Consider the following 21,681-nt stretch of genomic DNA (forward strand, 5'->3'; position numbering starts at 1 on the left):
TATTTGTATTTTGAGTGAACTGTGCCTTTAAGATCAGAGCAGAGGGTCATTTTGTTGTAGTGTTCCATTGACCTTTCTCAGTAGAGCAGGAGAGTGACAGTAGAGTGGTACTTCCTGAATGACCACATTCCATTTGATCACATTAGCCAAGTCAACACACCAGCCAGTAGGGAGCGAGATGGACCCCTCCCTTTCTCTGTTGTCATTCGTGGTCGTGGAGTTTGTGTTTCTTTACACAGTCACACAGCATGGGAAAGAAGGGAGGGACTTGAAGGAAATAATACACACCGTTTTGGACATTTGTAACATTTTGTTTAAAACGTTAACAGGTAGGAGCATCTCTTGTTGCTATGTTTCACTGTGAGATTATGTTGTCAGTACAATTCACAGTAGGTTATAGGCATTACTTTCAGCAGGAACTGCACTGTATTCCAACTGACAGCTCAGTAACTTGTAAATGAAGCACATGTTAGATATTGAAAATCCACTAGATATTGAATCCTATTCATTGTTCCATTGAACAGTGTGTGTGTATGGCATTATATCTACCGGTATGTAAATGTGAAACGATTTTCTCTTGGAAAACCTCCTCTCTCCATTCTGTCTTCTTTGTTTACCTGCCTCAGTTACAATGGCAATCTCTCACAGACCAAAGTGCAAAGAAGTGTGTGAAAATGTCTCTGAGGATTTGATTCGCTAACAATAAACTGTTACTTCCTTTCACCTTTTTTGTTTCATAGTGAGGTAAAAATGTTACATTTTGAGTCGTTTAGCAGACGCTCTTATCCAGAGCGACTTACAGTTAGTGCATTCATCTGAAGATAGCTAGGTGGGACAACCACATATCACAGGCATATAAAGTACATTTTTCCTCAATAAAGTAGCTATCAGTAGAGTCAGTAACATAAGTTTGAGGCAGTAGCAGATGGCAGATTGTAGGTGTGGCATTAGACATTGTAACAGATGTATTATATTGGTTGTAAGAGAATGAGGCGACGGCGTCAGGTCTTTAGCAGGATGCTAACAAAAATGAGTATCAAAATATTAAGATGGCTTAATGGAATGATCTTTAACACAAAGGGATGCTAATAACCTCATATGACCTACTTGTCTTATTTATTTGAGCTCCTATGGCGCAAAGGCCTCATATACACTCATATACCCTCGTATAGTCAAATGAATTGAAATGTTAGCTTAGCTGCTGTGCTCTGTGGATCACTAGCCACTAGCCAGTCCACCTCTCTGAGAGCTCCAGTCTTGGCACTCAGTCAGATCATCTATTTTTGAGTCTGAAAACCAGGTCACTGGTTGAAAGTCAAGGAAGGAAATAATGCAGGTAATTCAAGTGTATTGTGTGACTTTGAACCTGTGATCAATTGATCTCACTTCAGAGACAGAAAGGGGGTTGGCTACAGTATAGTTGTACTGTGATATTGGGCCTCAGTAATACACGCTTTAAGAATTACAAGATGAAAATCTAGCCAATGATCAGTATCTCAAATACATACAGCTACATATCTTAAAGCTGATGACATAACTTTGGAATGATATCTGTTCATAATATTTTGGAAGTTTTCATATATGGAAATAAGACATGACACATTTATGACAACTTATGACACCTGTACAGCATGTCCTTGGTGAATGCTCGCTCCATCTGAAACAGCTTTTGTCAAAATTTACTTTTTGTAGCAGGTTTAGGAGTACTTGCGCCGCAGGTTAGGAGAATTAACGTAGCAGTTTAAGGGAACTAGGTTAAGGTTGGGAAAGGGTTAGCTAAAATGCAAAACAATTACACTTTTGACGTCAACTTGACAAAAGCTGTATTCCGTCTAGAAATGACCCTAAAATGTCAAGTGTCCAGAATCAGCCATTGAATGTGTGGAATTTTAGAATGAGGAAGAGCCATTCTTTCCATTTCATATTGCTCATGGTCCCCTATTTACATATGATTTTCTTTGAGATTGTAGCTATACAGATCATGGTTCAGATATAATGTCTGGACTAATGAAATAAAGATGAGGGCAATAACAAAACAATTATTTGTGTTTAGAAATGTTTTTTTAAAAATTTTTTAATGCTTTTCTATTTGCATGTCAATGCTTTTACTATTTGCATGTCAATGTCATTCTTTGTAACTGGTTGATCAAGAACAGACTAGAATGTTGAGCCAGCTGAGTCTAGTTATTCAAGTTTTTGATGAATGGCAAGACGGTATGCAAAGTCCATAGTTATTTTGTTCACTTGTCCTGTGTCGTGTTGTACCTGCAGCTTACTTTGTTTGTATCTAAAATGAGGGTATTTTCTTAGTTAAAAATGTGTTTTTCATGTGACAGTTTAAAATTAAATGCTGGTTACTTTTCTTTTCAGATCGAACAGAGAGAAATAAGCCTGAGGCTTTTCATTCCAGGTAAGTCATGCATATCATTGAATTACATATTTTCATGTGCATTTTCAAGGGCATTTTCAATATGTCTGTTCTGCTCAGTACAGAGAAGGAAAAGTGTTAACATTGTGATAATGTTGCATGTTCCAGAATAAACCCTAGGCTGTTACAGCTATACCTAAACACCTCTGTTGCTCTACGGTTCTGTCAGGACTGCAGTGGCCAGAACACTGTCTCTTTAACAGGCAGTTCTGCTGATGGAGAGGTTGTGAATGGTGCAGAGCAGCAGACAATGCACTGATCCATCCTCTTTGACAAACCGTCGGACACTGTGTCTACTGTGTCCGGAGGTCAGAGCTTTTTGAATGGGGGACAGAACCACACTGAGTCAGTTGTTGTTGACGCCCCCAGAGCCAAATAGGTTACCGTCCAGGGTTAGGGTCAATTCCATTTCAATTCAGTCAATTCAGTAAACTGACTCCAACCCTGTAACCTTTCTTTCACAACATGGTATACCCTACCTAGACAACTCATTAAAACTCAGCACCTTTTCAATGTCTTCCAATCCAATCCAGTAGGAGGCTAGTGAGAGGAGATATAGGAGGACAGGCTCATTGTAACGGCTGGAATGGAATCAATGGAACGGAGTCATACATGGTTTCCATATGTCTATGTTTTATACCGTTCCATTGATTCCATTCCAGCCATTACAATGAGCCCATCCTCCTATATCTCCTCCTCCCACCAGCCTCCTCTGTTAAAGTAACGCAAACGTCAACGTGTTCCCATACAAACCTTTCTTTAATCAACTATTGGATGTTTAACGTCATATTGTTCTATTTGTTTATGGGCTTAGCTAATGGTCCTAATTAACCATGTAGTAATGTGGTGGGAGAGGCAGGGGGGAGCTGTCTTTCTCTCCAGATGGTTTACATCTCATCTCCAGTTCAGTTAATGAGCAGGATGTGTTAAAGGTTCTGGGCCTATGGGGGTCTGGTCTGGATCGTGTTCATTAAGCACCATATGGAAACAAACCGGGAAGGACTATCTGGAATTGTCCAATAAGACATTTTCATTTTCTGTTGCAAAATGTTTTAAAAACATTCCATTGTGTGCCCTAATGAACACGACCCCATTCTGTCTTTTTCTTCTTTCTCCCAGGTGAGACTGTGTAGTTGGCCCTTCTGGGAACGTATTCTGGCACAGCCTGGGAGTGGTGCGGCGTCATCTCCAACACTACACCAGTCAGGAAGTCAGATCAGAGCTGTGAAATCAGATCAGCAAGAGGGGGGTCGTTATATTGCAGAAGTGCACTTTTGGACACCACACCTGGCTTGGTAGATGTATGTGGAGGATGAAGTGTTAGACTGAGTCATTGTTACAGTAACAGACGGACGATGCCTAAGGATATTCAGTGGATTGGATCTGTGTCCTGCTGCGTTTAAGGGTTTTCTGCAGAGGGATTGTGGAAAGTTGCAAGCAGGGTTGAACTCTCTTCAAAGGGCTGGCTTTTTAATTATCGTCCTCTTTCTTGTGCCTGCGTCTCTGGTACTTGTCCCATTCTCTCTCTGACTGCTGGTGTTCACAGGCGCATGTACCTGAGGTAGGCTTTTCTTTTGGTTGCAGTATTCAGCAGTAGCTGTGTTGTGTAGATTGGAGTTGATGATGGAGTGGGATAGAGGATGTGGCCGTCACAGTGGCAACTGCAGTGCAGAGAGGACCACTGCAGCTAAAGAGGTTTGATGGAACTATCAACACTGTTGTTATCAGCCTTTGGTGTTACTCTGCACTTAGTCAGGTCTTTCAGAGGTAAAGGGGTATATTTCATCTCTTTACTTTATCATATATGAAGTCTAGGTTACCTATGGATGACAATTGAATGTTTTTAAATGTCAGGAGCATTTGCTGAGATTGTATTTATTTATTTTTTTGAGAAATCCTCTGTCCTGGTTCAACCCTATAAAAGTGGCTGGTTGGCGTGTGGATAATTAGCGCTATCTGTCCAGTGCAGTCATCTGGTGGAGTCTGACTGTTGCCAGCATTACACTTTTGCTTTGTCAGGTTGTATAAATGTAAGAAATCTTATTTTCCAGTCAAACTCTCTTCTCCTCAATGGTAACTCTTCTCTCTTCCAGCCAAGGACCTCTGTCCACAATACGAGCTGCCATCAAGAGAAGTGAGTTTCTCATTATTGAGTTTGTCGATTATTTCATTATTTGGTATATTCTCATACTTTTATATTGTACCTAGCGTGATTAAAGTCTGTCTATAGCAGAGGAGCCTGGTGGGAGGAGCTATAGAAGAACAGGCTCATTGTATGGCAGGAATGGAATAAATGGAACAGAGTTAAACATGTGGTTTCCATAGGTAGATGTATTTGACTCCGCTCCATTAATTCCACTCCAGCTATTACAATGAGCCCGTCCTCTTATAGCTCGTCCCACCAGCCTCCTCTGGTCTATAGCTGTTGTACATGATTGAATCCCCCAAGTGTTTTTTTTTAATGTCTCTTTCAATCAATTACATATCAGATTGAAAGAGATGAATTTCATATCATTTTCTCCCACAGCGAGAACCAGCACCCAAAGTGAACAGACCAGAGACAGAAGGTAAACAGAGGAGCTTCATAATACTTCCTAAAGCTTCATAGTCTGTTTTGTATCTCTCTGATTGAATACAGTTCATCTCTCATTGTTCCAAAAATCCAACACCATATGCTTCACAGTAAAGAGCACCAGGGCAAAGAACTTGTGCTCTACAGTACAATACACATTTTTCATTTGAAATGTACTGATATTAATGTTGACTTACAGTCCTCGACTAAACTGGTGAATAACCATCAAAGAAAGTAATATGGTCTATAAAATGGCATACAAAAATAGATAAAACAAAAGGCTAATGGTGTTAAACAAAGCAATATCATTATTTATGACAGAAGATGATGGCTACATAAGGCTTTCTGTCAACATAAGACAAGTGTCAACATTATGCCGCATGTCACGTTTGGTTGACGTACTCTAGTTGCATTGTGGGTCATTTACCTGTTTGTCTTTCAGACGTCCAGAGATCACCATCCTGTCAGCCGAGCCGCTCACCGCCAACGGCTGGTTCCCAGGGGCTTCTGGGGGATTTACGGCAGCCCCGCCTCCCTCCCAGCCCATCTGGGGGGGCAGCATCCAATCAGAAACCCAGGTACTGTTTATTTAACTAACATCAGCCTCTAATACTAGGGGAGACAGCAGGGTGTCCTGTTCACAGTTTGGGTGTGTTCTGCATGGATTTTGACTTGGATTTTGTCTGATCAACCTTACCATGTTCCTGTGTCTTTCACAGTTGTCAGTGTAATGTTTCAGATGAACTACTTTCAAAGCAAACACATAACATTTGGCAGTGAAACAAGCACGGCAGGTTCTGCATGTTGTACTACTATAGGATGTCAATGTAGGACGGTAGCAAGCTTGCTTGTAGAATACAAGTTATAATAATCACACCGCTACACGTTTACTTTGACAACATGAGTGTGTGATGTGTGTGTGTGTGTGTGAACCTTCTCTCTCGTGTCTTAGCCCCCACCATCCTATGACCAGGTGATCAAAGAGAAGACCCAGGAGACCGTTGTCACGCCGACAGCCACCCCTCGGAGATCAACGACCATCGCCACCCAGACCGACCCTGTGGAGGATGACGCCGCCGCTGGCCCAGAATGCACTGCAGCCTCACAGCCAATCGAGAAGAGACAGTCTACAGGTGAGACTTTTGAGAATTATGACTATAGATGGGTTAGGTGACAACGTCACGAAAACTCTGCAGTTGGCATATCATATCCTTGTATTACTACGACTAAAACAGTGTAACGTCACTTTATATTCCATTTTTCATTATGTTTTTTATAAGTGGTTTGAGTATAGGCTAAACGTATTGTTTTTAATCTCTTCCTTCTCAGTGAAAATAAAGCCTAAAAAGCCACCAAGGCCATACTTACCCAAGCCTTTACAAAGTGACTCTACCACTGCAACAGCTGTATCTGATTCTAGTCTCATCCAAGTAGACGCCACAGCCACTAACACTGAGAACCAAACTGACCCCAAGTCAGCCGCAACCCAAGCCAGCCCAATAGATTCCAGCTGTACAATCCCAAACACCCGGTCTCTCTCTCCATCTGTTTCTGTACAATGGGATGTGCCAATAAAACCTTCGGAACCCAGCACTATCACTACGTTCTTAGAACCTACAGTCCCCTCCTCATCAGTCCCAGTAGCCACTGAACGTCCCACCCCTCTTCCTCGTTCTAAATCTCACAAACAGCCAATCACAGAGGAGGTCAAAGTTCAGACTCTGGTCAGGCTCAATGGTTCCAGCTCTGTAGCTGACACAGCAGTCGAGGCTCCTCCCTCAGGGAAGTACCTACAGGAACTATTAGATGTGTTTTGTCCCGAGAACCAATACGACCAGAACACTAGTGACGCTAGTGACTATCAGACGCCAACTGACGGGAGCGACCAAAGCGAGGAAGGTGACGAGGACGGTGACATGGCCGCCCTTCACAGCCAACGTAACATCCGGGCCCGGATCCAGGCCTTTGAGAGCCAGGAGGGCGATGGGGAACCAGAGTTCAAACGACCAGAGCCTCTACCCAGGAACGCGCACCTCAAGCCCCCTGTGATTTCAGCCAAACCAGCCCCAGCCCTGGCCCCCAAGCCCTCAATCAAGAAGCCCAGTAACGGGAATAACTACCAGGGGGCGATCTCCATTTTCTCCACTCCCTTTATTCCCTCCAACCCAACCCCAGCACCCAGACCCGTGCTCTACAGAAAACCCAGTGTAGTCCCAGAACCCAAGGAACCAGAACCAGAGGCTCCATCCCCCACCAAGACAGCCATCCTTTCCCGGTCGCGGCTCTCCATAGCGGCCAGAGCCAAGAGCCTCTTCCCCCAAGAGGAGGATGAACCCAGGTTGGTACCTCCTATCTCTCCAGAGAAGCCTCGCAAGGAGCCGCTGGGCCTCAACCTCAACAACCACAACTCGGCCTCCATCACCACCACAGAGGCAAGGGAATGAATACATGGACAACCCCACGAGTAAGTACAGCAGCATGCATTTCACCACAGACTTAATTGGTTAACTTAGTAGTATGAGTGTTCTAAGGATAGTTATAACACATATAAGATCATTATAACCCCTTTTATTGATGCTATTTTACAAAAAAATGTCACTAGCCTGCAGTTGGCATTAAAGGTTTTAAACATAGCTTAGAATTTGTCATATCGTACTTATGCAGGACCCATATGTTAACTAAAATGGATGAGTCAACACTGGCCATCTCTGCCTCTCTCCAGACCATATCCCAGTGAAGCCTGTGCGTAGTGATGTGGGCGGCAGTGGCTCCTTCACCAGACAGAGTGTAACCAGAAGACCCACCACCATTAGAGTGCCCAGTAAAGGAAAACGTGAGTCCACCTGCTCTACTCTCTGACCTATAAAGGAGTAGTGAGTTATGTGGAGTGCTCCATATCCACACATGTATGACCTAATATAAAGGCCCTTTGATCTCCATCTGGATCTACCAAAAATAAAAGGTTTTGACATAACCAAATGATGGATTAGATGCCATTGAATTTTTGCTGGCGAGCCATTTTCTCAAACAAACTGTAGGTGTGTATGTTTGAATATGTGTGTGTCTGTGCTTGGGTGTCTTAGTGAGTGTGTACAGTCGACTCCTGATAAGTGAGTCAGTTAATCCGGATTTCAATACTTTATTTACTCCAACATGTAGTTCGAGTATCTGCATGTTCCATCTCAAAGCGTTCATTCATGGCAACACCAAGCCATTGAGTTAGTGCAAAAATACAATAATCCCAAACCCTTGTACAGTTTACAGTACAGTGTGTCCAGTCTAAACATTGATGGTTTTCTCTCACAGTGTTCGATGGGACTTTGGACATCCCTCCTCCTCTCCCTACACAGAAGCCTGTGGGGTCACAGCCATCCCCCGTGACCTTTAAACAAAGCATCTCAAGCTTCTTCCCCTTCCAGGTAAGGGCTACCACCTTCCTTCCCATTCTACTTCTCCAACAGAAGTACTATTGATCTACAGTAGGCTACCTACCTTCTCTTCTACTACTAGAAAACACAAGAGAGTACTGACAGTTTAGTTCTTCCTCCTCACCACCTCAATACTGCACTCTCTTTGGGGAAGCCAGAGCCAGTCAATAGCTCCCGGCCGGCTTGGCTATGACATAACTGGGCTTTTGTGCACCAAGAAGGCTTAGCTAAAAGGACAAAGTGCTACTTTGTATTTTTCTTTAGCGTCACTCACGATTATCTAGAGTCAGTTCATTCATGGTGGCCTGAAAACCAGCCCCGTCAGAAGCAGTGCTAAACCAGCCTGACAAACCAGCCTTTTACCTGCCAACCGCCCACATTCACCTCCACTCAAATTCACCTCCACACAAAGTGGCCAGTGTAGTTTAAACAATGACTGGCTAGTACTGTACAGCTAGCTGTTAGCAGTGGCTAAGGAAAGGCACATTGAGCAGTCATTAACTTGGTTTCCGTAGTTGCTGAGCGCTGCGAAGGTAGTAGGCGTAGTAAGTCTGTTTTGTTCAGGGGAGGTCATTCAATCCCATGTGGTGTTAGATGTGATCTGGGAGAGATTAGAGAAGTACCCTGGTTGTCATCAATTCACATCTGTTTTTTAGACAGCCACGTTGCTTCTTTGAACATAAATAGTAACTACCTTTTTTCTGTTGATTTGAACTGTAGGAGTCCTTTGATTCTGAGCCCATACCGGACCTCCCTCCTCGGTCAGTAACATCACATCGTGGGTCATTTTAGGGGATAAAGAGGGGTAAAGATCCTTTGATAACATATTAGATACAGTCCTAGACACATGGCTTTAATTAACTTCATACTGCTGTTGATCTCTTCCAGGCCTGGTGGAGCTAAGGTCCTCCCTCCTCGCCCACCTCCAGCAAAAGTTGGCCCAGGAAGGCCACCCCCACCCCGGATAAATGGTCCACGTCAATCCCTCTCCACCCGTAGAGCACCAGCTTCATCAGCAGCTCCATCACCCAAGCAGCCCCAGGCTCAGAAGACCAAGAGGAAGGGACCTGTGCTTCCCCCCAGGCCCAACCCTGGCCACCGTCTCTACAACCAATACACGGTGAGAGCTTAGAGTTCCCACCCCGCTCTGCTGCTGCCCCCAAGGCAGCCTGCTCTGCCCCTGCTGCCCCCAAGGCAGCCAGCTCTGCCCCTACTGCCCCCAAGGCAGTCTGCTCTGCCCCTACTGCCCCCAAGGCAGTCTGCTCTGCCCCTGCTGCCCCCAAGGCAGCCAGCTCTGCCCCTACTGCCCCCAAGGCAGCTTGCTCTGCCCCTACTGCCCCCAAGGCAGCCTGCTCTGCCCCTACTGCCCCCAAGGCAGCCTGCTCTGCCCCTACTGCCCCCAAGGCAGCCTGCTCTGCCCCTGCTGCCCCCAAGGCAGCCTGCTCTGCCCCTACTGCCCCCAAGGCAGCCTGCTCTGCCCCTGCTGCCCCAAGGCAGCCTGCTCTGCCCCTGCTGCCCCCAAGGCAGCCTGCTCTGCCCCTACTGCCCCCAAGGCATGTTGGATTTCAGTGGAACTGTTGTGTACTGTAGTAGTGGCAAGTGTCACATGGTAGGCCAGTGTATGTTTTCTGAATGTTTTCTTTGTCATGTGTGTTCCTCTAGCTTGGACTTCCCCATGGGATAGCAGAGTTTGACTACAATGGGAGAGACACAGGGGAACTCTCATTCCAGGTAAATCATTGTCTGCATGTTTTGGAGGTTTTGCTTCTAGCAACAACAAGAACATGGTATGAGAAAATGTTACTGACTACTGTATTTAAACCTGATTCGATCACTAGTTTTATGGATTTACTTATTTCACCTTACTGTTTTGTAATATTTTTTTCTCTAAGGAAAATACGATTTATTAGAAATGAATAACAACAAATGCTTCTTGATTTTCTCCCACAGAAAAATGAGTTGCTGCTGCTGGTCGAGCAGCTCGACCACAAGACCTTTGAATGTCAAGTGGGAGACATCCGGGGCCGAGTCCAGAAGTCTCACATGAAAGTCATCACTCCTCTCTCCAGTGCCCCAGCTAAACCAGCTCTGTCACAGGTAATGTCTTCAGCCAGTGACAATGAGCTGTCAATCAAAACATGTCTGCCCTCTTACTACCGCCAGGCAACTTGGCTACCCTCTATTTAATATGTCTAGCACCAATTGGTTTGTATTTCTTTGTAGCCACATACAGTATGAACTTTCATTGTGAACCTTGAAAATTATTTTTTAGTTAAGTCTCTAAATCCCTCTTTTTGTATGTGTTTCTTTAAATTCCACGTACACCTGGATGTGTTTTCTCTTCTTACAGGGTGCCAGCCCAGTTGGGTCTCGTAGAGGCAGCAGTGGTCTGCAGGTGCAGGTCCTCCATGACTTTACCCCAGGTACAGAACAGTACCTACTCTGGCACACTGACCACCACAACACACAACCTAACAGGTCTCCTATGTCCTATACCAACAAACACAGCTGCTATTGGACTGTACACCTTAGAATGTTTTAAGTCATTTATTAGATGTCAAATAAATTCCAATATGGCTGGCATGTTTTTATAGCTATGCTTAGTTCTGTTTTTCCCCCAGCAATTGATATCCACAAAGTAGAGTTCATGCTGGAGTTTGTGTTGTCAGTTGGTGTCAGCAGTGGGATTTGATTGACATGTGTTGTATCCTATCCAGAGGGTCCAGGGGAGCTGGGTCTGAGGGCGGGGGATGTGGTGACCAATGTGGAGCAGGTGGACAGTGAGTGGTACCGCGGCTCCTGTAGAGGCTCCTCTGGCTTCTTCCCTGTCAACTACGTCAAAGTTATGGTAAGACTCCAGTCAATGTTTCAGCTATAGAGAGAGGGCTGGTTTCCAACTCCAAGACTTAAGCCTACTCCTGAACGAAAAACTGTTGAATAAATCATCTCTATTTAAAGTATTTTGTGTGAGAAACCAGCCCATAAAGTGATCTATAGGATGAATACAAAAGAGTCCAGCTATTTAATGTGTTTTGATTATGACTCTTTTTCTCTATTTAGTCAAATGCACCAACACCGACCAATGCAAAGAAGGCAAGGCCCCCACCTGCAACAGTCAGTGGGCCGAGGTGTGTGGCACGGTTCGACTTCGAGGGTGAGCAGAGTGACGAGCTAACCTTTTCTGAGGGAGACGTGATTCAGCTAAAGGAGTACATGGAAGAGGAGTGGGCGAGGGGACAGATAGGGGCTCACACTGGAGTCTTCCCCATCAACTTTGTGGATATCATAGAAGATCTTCCTCCTCCTCCACAACCACAACCCCAACGACAGCAATCATTCCCAATCAAGATGGCACTACCTGGTAGGACTTTTAATTTAAGGCCCACTTCTTAGCTTGAAAATGGAATATACTGTATATTAATTTACATATCACAGACTGGACCTTTAAATCATTAAGGAACCTCGGCTTGAGATATGTGTGCCTATCTTGACATTGTAAACATAATCAGAGAATTGGAGACATTGGAATTTTCCCACGGAAGATCATGTCATTCTGGCATACTGTATCTGAGGTCAGAGTGTAAGATCAATGTCAAAGGTGGCAAGGCCACAAACACAGTGAAATATTTATTCTTGGCACGGGGGGATTTTAGCTGTATCGTCACGTTTCCTGTACCCCTGTTGCGGTTTGTCCACCAAAACAAAGGGTTTCTCTAGAACTAGTCTACAGTGGACTGCCTCCACCGCTCTCATATTTAGTAGGCTGATACTTCCCTCTGTGGAATGTATACAATCTGTGCAACATGTTTGTTTCATTAAGTCAGGAGCTCTGTGTAAGCCCCTGTACTAAGACCTTATTATTAATACGATCCAGCTCACTCTGTGTGCTACGTGTTGTTCTCACTGGCTCTAGCAGTGTAAAGTAGCATAGAGTACTAGTGTACGCCCACACACTCATTCCCCATTCAGTTTTATGTTCAGCAACTGTCAACACAATATGCTTTCTATCTGAATACCAATACTGCATTTCTCAGGCATGGTTTCTTCAACCAAGACCCAAGAGGCTGCCAAACCCATACAGGTATGGTTCATGTGGTACTGTTACCCGTCTTTACAACATGACGCAAACTAACGTCATGATACAGCTGTTTGTGTCTGTGTGTATATCCAATGATTAGAGCTTGTGTATGAGAGCGGGAGTTTGAGAGGGTGTCCACTAACATGTACTGTATATCCCTGTCTATAGTCTGGTTGGTCAGGAGTGGAGTGGGCCGTGGCTCTGTATGACTTTGTAGGCCAGACAGAAGAGGAACTGTCCTTCCAACAGGGAGACCGTATCCTGGTCACAGAGCATGTAGACGCCGAGTGGTGCTCTGGAAGGCTCAACGGTAGAGAAGGATTCTTCCCCACAGCCTTCGTAGAGACCAGCTCAGGTAATAATAGGGCATTCTTATGGCGCCATCTTGTGGTAGAAGGTCAATTGTGCGCAGACAATTGTCTGCTTGATATTTACATCTCGGGACATATTTATACTTTTGGTTTAATTCAATTCAAATAACTTTGCTGTGGTGATGATTGACACATGACAAAAAAAACACTACTGATACAGTCAACGCAAAACCCACAGAGTTTGAATAAGCCTATATACCAGAGGAGGCTGGTGGGAGGAGCTATAGGAGGACTGGCTCATTGTAAAGACTGGAATGGAATAAATGAAACGGAGACAAAAATGTGGTTTTCGTATGTTTGATACTGTTCAGTTTATTCCATTCTAGTCTTTACAATGAGCTCATCCTCCTATAGCTCCTCCCACCAGCCTCCTCTGATACATACAGGTATTCCTGGCCTACTCATAGGGCAGCATAGTATGACGTTTACTATGAATAACCTCTCATTATAAGGACATTTTAAGGTACTGATGATTCCCTTTGTCTCTGTCCAGGCAACTCTCCAGTGTGGGACAGACAGCAGAGTGTGCCTAATGGAGAAGGAAGCAGAGGGAAAGCCCTGTTCGACTTCACAGCTGAATGTGATGAGGAGCTCTCACTGAAGGTATTTCTGGCTTCTACTGTCAACATTCGAAAAGAGTTAACATTTCTGTTTGTTACAATCAACAGTCATACATACTACAGGTACTAGTCCTTTCCTTTCTCTTGTTATAGGCGGGGGATATCATCACCAACTTGGAGTCCATTGACGATGAATGGTTCCTGGGAGAGTTGAGGGGGAAGCAAGCGTTGGTGCCTAAGAATTATGTGCAAGTGCTGTCATGAGTAATCTACCGTTAACAAAGACACTGGGGCACTACGGGAACCATTTTGTGTCTGTGGTTTCATCTCAAGTAATGACTTTGAACTATGGAAATATGAGACCCTGAAAGACGATAGGAAACTGAATATTCCAAAGAACCAAAGTGCCTATTTGCCCCACTGGACTGCAGTAGTTCTCTAATTTGAATGCTGAAAAATTGTCCAGTCAATCTCCCACAGAAGGCTATTGGGCGTCTTTTCGAATGCAATATTGTTTTTTTAATAGTATTTATAAATGTGAAAGGATCACTTTATTTGGATAGTCAATCTGTATATGCTTTACAGGTGGTCATACTATCTGCTGATAAGCAATTGCTTGGTAAGGTTTGTTAGGATAAGGGTTAAGGTTAGTTACTGATAGTCTGTAGAGCATCTACAGATTGACTATCCAAATAAAGTGTTACCTGTGAAAGTAATAAAATAACTTTGTATGACAATGCATCTACGATAATGGCTGGCTGTAACTGATAAGTAAATTGAACAGGCATTTAAATGACCCGAGGGGTTCATGCCACAAAACCTTTGTCAGCCTTGTTCCAATCCAGATATGCACGATGTTGACCACACTATTGCACATTAAATATAGCCGGTGTAGTACACTATTTCCTCAAAATATGAATTGTGGTTCTTACAATACTGCATGTATGTAGACCCTAAAAAAAAGCATTTTCTGGTAATTTATTGTTCTCAAATGCTGAGCTGGTTCATGAAATAAAGATTTGTATTAAGTCTCCTTGACAATGATTTACATCTGTTAACAGGGTCATTCGTAACTTAGTGGAAAAAGTGTCCGAAAAAGGTTTTGACCCCCAAAAAATGTGGGTGCATAATCCTAACAGGGTGGAAATGTGGATCCTAAAAAACACTTGAACAGGATTTTAACTTCTCTCAAACATTAACATTTTGAAATGTGGGTAATTCTCCAAATTAGCCTAACAGGGTCGGTGGAAATGTATGCTTGGGACATACAGAATAACATGAAAAATAGATAACTGAGGGTTTATATTTAGCTTGGCACCATTGTTTTCCAACCAAATAAATGGACACTTCCTGAATGTGGCGTCAATGTAGGAAGGGGTTTTTCTTGAATGGAGAATTATGACCAAAAGGATGGAACGTGATCAGGGACAAATCTGAAATACAAAAGAATTTAAGACAAATGAAAGTATTTTATGGCTTATTTCTCGGAAGTTGATAACACCGGGGATATGGCAAAAATGCCTACATGCACAAAATTCCCTTTCAAGAATGTGTTTAAGGTAAAGGACACCAGACCTTATTTAAAGCCTTTTGGGATACACATTTTACACCAAGATTTTTTCCTGAGGACAGAAAAGACACCACATCGTAGGCCCGAGAAGTCTGCTTGTTTTTACAGTACCGAAAACCACAATACTGAAAAGGGCTTATTTTACCGCCATATGGTAGTCAATTACATTATCCTATAATATTGCAATACAATGTAATTGACCCCTTTGAATCTTAATCGTTGAGCATGAGTGCCATGGTAACATCACAGCATAAAATACTACACTGAACAAAAATAAATGCAACATGTAAAGTGTTGGTCCCATGTCTCAGTAGCTGAAATAAAGCTGTCTCCGTCTTTTTAGAATTTGTCTGTGTAATAAAGCCGTTTTGTGGGGAAAACAAATTCTAATTGGCTGGGCCTGGCTGCCAAGTGGGTGGCCTATGCAGTCCCAGGCCCACACCCCTGTAAAGTCATTTCAAATCCATAGATAACAGCCTAATGAGTATTTCAATTTACTGATTTCCTTATAGGAACTCCATAAAATCTTTGAAATTGTTGCGTTTATTTTTGTTCAGTATAAATAGTAACCATAAATGCTTTGTCGGCCTAAAAAGAAAAGCTCTATACAAAATACATTACTAAACAACCATCCCATTAACAGAAGACAACAGTTTGCAGTCTCATTTACATTTTTTATTAAATCTGTCAGAGGGTGTTTAGACGGTCTCCTGGATGGGGGGCTCGTAGCCGTCCGCCCTATCAACCTTCGCCCCGGTGTCGTCCCCTGAGGGCTTGGCTGCACTGCTGCCACCACCCTCACCGTGGAGCTCCATCAGTTTGCCCACTGTAAGGAGACAAGAATAATCTCAGCACAATGCCAGAGTACAATTCAACAGGCTGTTTAGAGAGAAACACATTGGATAAGTCACTTAGGAAAAATTAGTATGCTAGGCTGCATTTACAAAGCCTAATTCTGATCTTTATGCCAATAATTGGGCAAAATATCAGAATTGGGCTGCCTGTGTAAACGCAGCCATAACAGCATGTTAGGATACAATCATGTTGCACAGAAACAAGTGTGGATATGATATGATTGCTGCCAGATGCTGGGGAGGGGGACATTACTGTGGTCATGATTAAACCTAGCTCAATGTTAAAGGGGACCTTTATTAACCCTGGGTATTTTAGGTTAAGGTTGTATTTTTGGAGGTCCTTCTAATGCATGGTAAGTTTATGACAAAGATCCTGAAGTCTTTATTTTACACAATCCATTGTCTAGTATTGTGCAATCTGTCGGAGCTATGATCACTCCAAGTACCCACCGTTCTAGGTCCTCGGCGTAGACATAACCCTTTCACTCTCCGCCCCTTATGACACAGGCTCGACACGTTCAGTCGGACTGCAACGCCTCAAGGGGCAGGATAGGTTTGAGGTTAAAGGGGACTTACACTCAAACTTGGGCTTCTTCAGCATCTTAACCTTCCTGACGTAGACATCGTGGAGGGGGTAGATGGACTGGCAGGCCTTCTCAATGTCCTTGCCAACAGAGTCAGGGATCCTAGAGAACAAAGGGAAAAGTGAATCAGTAACAGAAAACCTGGCTTGGCTACTGACTGAATGACAGGCTGAGAGCTCTAGTTAAATTTACTGGCTACCTTCATTGAAAGCCATTCAACTTATTCAGACATTGAAACTTAACTGTCCACAATTTCAGATGCAGTAAAAGTGAATAATTTGCTTCATCAAATGGCTAACTAATATGCATGTTTATACATGCTCTCCATGATGCATTTCACATGGACCACATCTTCCCAACAGAGTGGCGAACCAGCATCAGGAGGAAGAGCATTCTTACAGCTTGTTGACGACTTCCTTCAGGTCGTTAGTCTGGACCTCACGGGTCATGATCTCCATCATCTTCTTCCTGATCTGACGGACCTGCTGATGCTGGGCGTACGACGTTTTCCTGATCTGGTTGGTGCGCTTCTTTGTGAAGCCAACGCAGAACAGACGCAGGAGGTAGCCGTCGGTGGTCTTCACGTCTACATGGGCCTCAATCATGGTCTGGCGGTGGGGGGCAGGATAAAGGTAAATTAATATAGTTTTGGGTACATTGGGCCCAACATGTGATCAATAACATTACAGGGCAGAGGTTAATTCAGTGTTGAGATTACCCATAATGGTATATCACTTTGTGGTGTGACAGTATTAGGGTACAATGTTGAAATTGTGGTTCACATTCCACATGTTCTGAGAAACAAACTATGGCGGAAAGGCAGCGCCTTTCAGCATAAAGTTGCAATATGTCACTTTTTGGCCGACCCGACCAAAGTCACATAGAAATGTGAGTTATAGCTCCCATTCTCATTTAAAGCAACAATAAGAAGAAGCGGTAGATCTGTTCTATATGAGTTTTTCTCCTATGCTTCCTGTTAAGTTTTGCATTCTTTACTTTTGTACACCAGCTTCAAACACCTGATTTTTGGTTATGGAAAAGATTTCACAGCAGTTTAGATGGTACAATGATTCTTTACAAAATGACTGGTTGTTTCGTCACAAACTGAAACGATTAGAATTTTAGCAACCGGGAAATGGCAGAGTGATTTCTACATATTGCACCTTTAATGACAGTATGACCCATATCCATACATTTGGTATTGTGATTATAAATGCATATCATCAAAACTATAATGCAATCTCCACAAATCCAGCTGTGCTCCATCCTCACCTGCCACTTCTTGACCATGGAGCACATCTTGTCACGGGTCAGGTCCATGCCGTGGAAGTTAGTCAGGCAGTTCTTGCCCTGCACGTCTTCTGAGATCAGCTTGAACTTGCGGAAGGCCACCTCATCGTTCTGCAGGTCAGCAAGGCTCACCTCGAACACACGTCCCTTCAGACCATCGGAGGCGATTCCTAGTAGAACAAACAGTTGGGTTAGTTGATGTGGGACACAGTGAGGGGAATGGAGACCAAGGCAGGGAACAGCGGATATCTTTATCAGTGACCATCATTGGGCCGAAACAATTTGTCATCATGCATTCCCATTGTGTTAAGTACGGTACAAACAAAACGGACAAGATGAGACAATTTTAAAAGCGGAAAAACTAAAAAAGGGACATTACTGACCAACAAACCCATGTTGAATTTAACTGACATCTTCAGGAGTGTAATAGTTGGACTCCCCGAGTTGTGAATCGTTCTGGTGTATGCTGACGGAAAATAACCCAATCACAATATAGCCAGCATCACAAAAAGACATCCTAACACACGCATATGTATAATCTCTACTTACCAGAAGTAGAGTGAAATGTGTTCTATTAAATAAACGTCAGAATCCAACCTTTGTCCGAACAGCACCATATTCCTGCTATGTAAAGTGGTAGATTTTGTGGTAGGAAGTCTTGCATGAAATGTGTGGTCTAATGCCAGCCCGCTGTGGTAGGGTTATCATCAGTCACCATACACCAGAACGATGCACAACTCAGGGAGTCCAACCAATATATAGACTCCCGAAGTTGTGTCCCATAGCTAGTTGAATTAGGCTACCTAGCTAGCTGGTTACAGTAAAAGGTTAAAAGTTAGCATTCCAGTCACATCACTTTAGTCAACTCCCAGTTTCCAAACTGCGCTATAACTCCACAGAACCATGTGGTTCTGTCTACAGTTAGTTTGTTCCATGCTAGTCTTCAAACTGGTAGCCATCACCACTGAACCATGTGTTGCTCCATTTGTATGTAGGAAAAGCAAACTTACTGGTTCCCTGAGTCCTGGAGACCAATGTCTTGCCAATGTTGCGGATGTTGAACATTGCGGGTGCCTTGACATCATACCAGTCCTTCTTGGAGAATGGGTCGACACTGGGGGATAGAGAAAGTAGGGTGGTCAATATCAGTTATGTTAATGTGTTTAGTTGCTTTGACGACAGGCCTATGTAGCTAGCTGAATAAACTAAGGTTACAGTATTGTTTAGGTGAAACCAAAGGGCTACCTAGCTAAGATAGTATTTGACAATGATTCTGGCATTGGTATGAACGTCAACTTCCAGTACAATCAAACGTGGAAATTCAACGGGCACCTGAATAATCAATAAAACATGACTGGGATAGCAGAGCTAGCTATTAATGTAGGGCCCAGGTAACTGGCTGACTAAATAGCAGAAGCTCACATCTCATCTGACAAATGAGCCTTTTCTCGCTAACGACTGAAGGGTTGGCACCACGCACATGTAGCCCTGGCTGGCTTGGCTACAATTCATTAATTTGTTTGACCACACCATTTCGTAGAAAACACTTCAGCTAGCTAACGTTAGCCATACGTGAACATAACGTGGACATGTCTGCCATCTTGTTAGCCACCGTAACTACATGAAGTTAGGCAGCTTGCTACACAGGCGATGTTTCTAGATTACAGGCAATTTGTGCATTTCGGCACATTTATATAAATGCTTCACTATATGCAGCCTGTGGAATGACTTTGACCGTCTCTAACATAACAGTTCAGTGTCGCTTATGCACAAACTCTTGTCATCTAATGAACACAGACTGCGCGGTGAGCCTAGCAGATTAGCAACGGTGACCGGCCTAAGGGCATCCAGTCAAAATCTACTTCATCCTTCACATTTTCAAATTGAAAGTCACAAACCTGAACTCGATAGTGTGTATTGCATGATTTAATGGATGAATTGCATTACTTACATCTTCTTTTTGGCACCTTTTTTGCCGCCTTTGGTCAGCCTCTTATTCTTGCCGACTGCCATGTTGGCTACAGGGAGTGAAAGAGAAGGAAATAGGAATTATCGCGAGTGTTAAAGAGACCCGAGCTGAGATTTCTCACATCTCGCGACTCGCGATATGTTGAGACCTCAAAACTAACACGTTGTCGTCATCTACTGGCCTAGCGTGATATCGCAGTCCATTCTTTGATACGTTGTAACAACATTTGACAAATGCAGGAAGTGTTTGCTACATTGAATGATATAGTATTGTTATGCTACAATATTGTTATTTCTATCCTGATCCTACTGTATCCACTTTGCAAGAGCTAATGCAGATCCAAATAAACAAATTAACACACCCACTTTGACAGATAGCTCAGTTCATACACTTACATAAATTATTGACATTCAGTCTGACGCATATTTTGTGGTTTGTATGAAAGGCTGCAAATAAATAAATAATAATATTCTATAATTCATATATTATTTATAATAATATAAATGTATGTTCCAGAATGAATTAATATATGCATAAACATGTAACTGAGTATAAAATAGATATGAGATCAGCCACTCGTTTTTACTAAATCAACACTTTCATAAATTCACAAAATTCAACTTACTGTCGCTGTCTGTGGAGAAATGAGCAGTCATATGAGCAGACCCAAAATAACTGAAATAACTTCAACAGAAATATTCACTCACATATTCATGATGAAGGAAAGACTATTCACCTGAATTACGCGAAAATAGGGGGTGCAGGTTTTGGTTTTTGCCCTAGCACTACACTGATTATTAAAATAATCAAAGCTTAATGATGAGTTGGTTATTTGAATCAGATGTGTAGTGCTAGGGAAAAACAACAACAACAACAACATGCATCCAGTGGCTTTTAGGAAACACTGACTTAACTATTCACATGTACAGTGCATTCGGAAAGTATTCAGACCCCTTCCCTTTTTCTTAAATGTTGTTACATTACAGCATTATTCTAAAATGATTTTTTTTTAAATAAAAAATCCTCATCAATCTACACACAATACCCCATCATGACAAAGCGAAAACAGGTTTTTAGAAATGTTTGCAAATGTATTACAAATAAAAAACTGTATTCAGACCCTTTGCTATGAGACTTCAAATTGAGCTCAGGTGCATCCTGTTTCCATTGATCATCCTTAAGGTGTTTCTACAACTTGATTGGAGTCCACCTGTGGTAAATTCAATTAATTGAACATGATTTGGAAAGACACACCTGTCTATATAAGGTCCCACAGTTGACAGTGCATGTCAGAGCAAAGACCAAGCCATGAGGTCAAAGGAATTGTCCATAGAGCTCCGAGACAGGATTGTGTCGAGGCACAGATCTGGGGAAGGGTAACAAAACATTTCTGCAGCATTGAAGGACCCAAGAACACAGTGGCCTCCATCATTCTTAAATGGAAGAAGTTTGGAACCACCAAAAGTCTTCCTAGAGCTAGCCACCCGGCCAAACTGAGCAATCGTAGGAGAAGGGCCTTGGTCAGGGAGGTGACCAAGAACCTTATGGTAACTCTGACAGAGTTCCAGAGTTCCTCTGTGGAGATGGGAGAATCTTCCAGAAGGACAACCATCTCTGCAGCACTCCACCAATCAGGCCTTTATGTTAGAGTGGCCAGACGGAAGCCACTCCTCAGTAAAAGGCACATGACAGCCCGCTTGGAGTTTGCCAAAAGGCACCTAAAGGACTCTCAGACCATGAGAAAAAAGATTATCTGGTCTGATGAAACCAAGATTGAACTCTTTGGCCTGAATGCCAAGTGTCACGTCTGGAGGAAACCTGGCACCATCCCTACGGTGAAGCATGGTGGTGGCAGCATCATGCTGTGGGGATGTTTTTCAGTGGCAGAAACTGGGAGACAAGTCAGGATCGAGGCAAAGATGAACGGAGCAAAGTACAGAGAGATCCTTGATGAAAACCTGCTCCAGAGCGCTCAGG

The 21,681-nt window shown here is 43.3% G+C and overlaps 2 protein-coding genes and 2 non-coding genes across 5 annotated transcripts; 1 reads left to right on the forward strand and 3 right to left on the reverse strand.

Moving 5' to 3' along the window:
* sh3d19 (SH3 domain containing 19) lies at positions 1-14,465 on the forward strand. The gene is made up of 21 exons (XM_045208921.1): positions 1-329; positions 2,371-2,410; positions 4,522-4,562; positions 4,956-4,995; positions 5,443-5,578; positions 5,953-6,133; positions 6,330-7,432; positions 7,603-7,621; positions 7,723-7,833; positions 8,307-8,419; positions 9,149-9,189; positions 9,317-9,548; positions 10,091-10,159; positions 10,379-10,525; positions 10,779-10,851; positions 11,146-11,276; positions 11,489-11,789; positions 12,463-12,509; positions 12,675-12,861; positions 13,371-13,480; positions 13,591-14,465. The coding sequence occupies exons 1-21, from the start codon at positions 119-121 to the stop codon at positions 13,699-13,701; spliced, it is 3,444 nt and encodes a 1,147-aa protein (XP_045064856.1). The 5' UTR covers positions 1-118; the 3' UTR covers positions 13,702-14,465.
* On the reverse strand, positions 14,402-19,794 carry rps3a (ribosomal protein S3A). Of its 2 annotated transcripts, XM_041873289.2 has the most exons (7): positions 19,687-19,794; positions 18,746-18,849; positions 17,718-17,905; positions 16,845-17,053; positions 16,438-16,547; positions 15,678-15,833; positions 14,402-14,870 (listed from the first exon to the last, which is right to left on the reverse strand). In XM_041873289.2, the coding sequence occupies exons 1-6, from the start codon at positions 19,746-19,748 to the stop codon at positions 15,706-15,708; spliced, it is 801 nt and encodes a 266-aa protein (XP_041729223.1). In that variant the 5' UTR covers positions 19,749-19,794; the 3' UTR covers positions 14,402-14,870; positions 15,678-15,705. The 2 variants fall into 2 exon arrangements, with proteins under 2 accessions (XP_041729223.1, XP_041729222.1); XM_041873288.2 differs by lacking the exon at positions 14,402-14,870 and having other exon boundaries at positions 15,668-15,833.
* LOC121560272 lies at positions 16,279-16,410 on the reverse strand. The gene has a single exon (XR_005998927.1). It is a non-coding gene; the product is annotated as a small nucleolar RNA SNORA17 (small nucleolar RNA).
* On the reverse strand, positions 17,973-18,032 carry LOC121560271. The gene has a single exon (XR_005998926.2). It is a non-coding gene; the product is annotated as a small nucleolar RNA SNORD73 (small nucleolar RNA).
* Positions 19,795-21,681: the final 1,887 nt, after the last annotated feature.

Source organism: Coregonus clupeaformis, chromosome 3 (assembly GCF_020615455.1).
Source record: "Coregonus clupeaformis isolate EN_2021a chromosome 3, ASM2061545v1, whole genome shotgun sequence".
Taxonomy (NCBI): domain Eukaryota; kingdom Metazoa; phylum Chordata; class Actinopteri; order Salmoniformes; family Salmonidae; genus Coregonus; species Coregonus clupeaformis.